This window comes from Sinocyclocheilus anshuiensis, unplaced genomic scaffold (assembly GCF_001515605.1).
Source record: "Sinocyclocheilus anshuiensis isolate Anshui unplaced genomic scaffold, SAMN03320099.WGS_v1.1 scaffold700, whole genome shotgun sequence".
NCBI classification, from domain to species: Eukaryota; Metazoa; Chordata; class Actinopteri; order Cypriniformes; family Cyprinidae; genus Sinocyclocheilus; species Sinocyclocheilus anshuiensis.
The window spans coordinates 796380-798199 of NW_015555756.1; the positions used below are offsets into that span (position 1 = coordinate 796380).

The following is a 1820-nucleotide window of genomic DNA, read 5'->3' on the forward strand; positions in this document are numbered from 1 at the left end:
CAGTACACATACATATATTATGTAAATGAAAACTTTTATTTTGGATGTGATTAATCGCGATTAATCATTTGACAGCACTAAATAAATTAATATTTAATAAAATAAATCATGGTTTGCAAAATGATCAGTCTAAAATCCAAGGTGACAGTCATACTGTATATGCCTATTGTGAAACAGAAGCTGTGTCTGAACATTCTCTTTTGCCATACTGCTTTTGGCATGCTGTGTAGTTGGGGAAGTAGGCAAATTCCAGTGCTGGAACCCAATACATTAATTTTTTGTTATGAACCATTATGATTTGTTATTTGATTTAATATCTAGTTCAGTCATGAAACTTTCTTAGATAGATTAAACCCTCCACCTCCCCCAGCGTCACCTGTCTAGATCTGCTATTGAATTCACAGTATATATGCGTGTGTGTGTGTGTGTGTGTGTGTATGTATATATATATATATATATATATATATATATATATGCTCACAGCAGCATGTCAGTGAATCTATTGGCAGAAACAAATCCATACTTGCTCTGAAGCAACAGCCATGATATAATCCGCCAAGTCCAAATACATAAAAACACTGTCATGCATATTAACATGCTAAAACTATTCAGAGAGTTATCATGAAATAATGAAATTCCATTAACTAATTTCTGTTGATTATTAAGGTCAACATTTGTTGATTGTTGACGTGGAAAGACTTAAAAATTGAATGGGCTTTGTCAAAAGCCAGTTACAGAAAGAAAAATGAATAGCAGGTCATGCAATAAAAGACTGAGTAAATAATATGGGCTGGTGATGTAATGCTCTGTTGATCTGTTCTGTTTGCATGTTGCATTCGTCAGGTTGCTTAGACACTGTAATTACAATTTCTGTGCTACCATGCTTTAGTCTACACATACATTTCCTTTTTGTTGTTGTTGCATAAATTATGTTTCTGGCGCAGTCAACAGATGCTTTGTTTGCACAGAAGCACACTGAACTGAATTAAATCCAAAGCAATATGCTTGGCTCTTCAAATGTTACCTCAATATGGACATCCTTAACATTCCCCAGAAATAACACTCAAGACTTGGGGATGTGGGGATTTATGAGCATTGATCTCACAGCGTCAGATTGTTCAGGAAAGAAAAACAACAGCTGGGATTTCTGTATTTTGTTACTTTGATTTTCAAGGTCTTTTATATTTTAGTTAATTCTCGTGTGTGTTTGTGTTCACTACATTTGTTGTTTTTATAAGTTGCTTTCCTTTTATTTTGATTTAATTTTTCATTACAAGCATACTTTGATGACGAGGATGAAGATCTGTTTGGTGATTACTATTTCAGTAAGTTACATTATATTCAATGATTTCTTGTGTTTGCTGTGTATTTTGTTCATATATACAGTATGTTTTGTTCATATATACAGTGCCGTTTTTGCCCCCTTCCTGTTTTTTTAATTTTTTGCATATTTGTTACACTTAAAAGATCCAGATCATCAAACTAATTTTAATATTACACAAAGATAATGCAAGTAAATACAAAATGCAGTTTTTAAATGATGATTTCATTTATTAAGTGAAAAAAGCTGTCCAAACCTACAGTACCTGGCCCTACGTGAAAAATTAATTGCCCCCTCCTGTTAAATCATGAAAGAACTGTTATTAACCACATTCTTTTAGAAAGCTGAGTTAAATTTCACTAGCCACACCCAGGCCTGATTACTGCCAGACCTGTTGAATCAAGAAACCACTTAAATAGAACCTGTTTGACAAAGTGAAGCATGCTTAAAGAGCAACACATCATGCCGCGATCTAAAGAAATTCAAGAACAGATGAGAA

The 1820-nt window shown here is 33.5% G+C and overlaps 1 protein-coding gene across 4 annotated transcripts in view; it reads left to right on the plus strand.

Annotated features, from left to right (window-relative positions):
• The window catches only part of tenm2b (teneurin transmembrane protein 2b), a 269320-nt gene that overhangs the window by 84639 nt on the left and 182861 nt on the right, over positions 1-1820 (plus strand). For 3 of the 4 annotated variants that reach the window (XM_016467623.1, XM_016467628.1, XM_016467624.1), the window contains one exon: positions 1278-1325. The exons of the other annotated variant lie outside the window; for it this stretch is intronic. In XM_016467623.1, coding sequence (XP_016323109.1) covers positions 1278-1325 — 48 coding nt within the window. The remainder of the gene's footprint in view (positions 1-1277; positions 1326-1820) is intronic. 4 annotated transcript variants of the gene reach the window in all.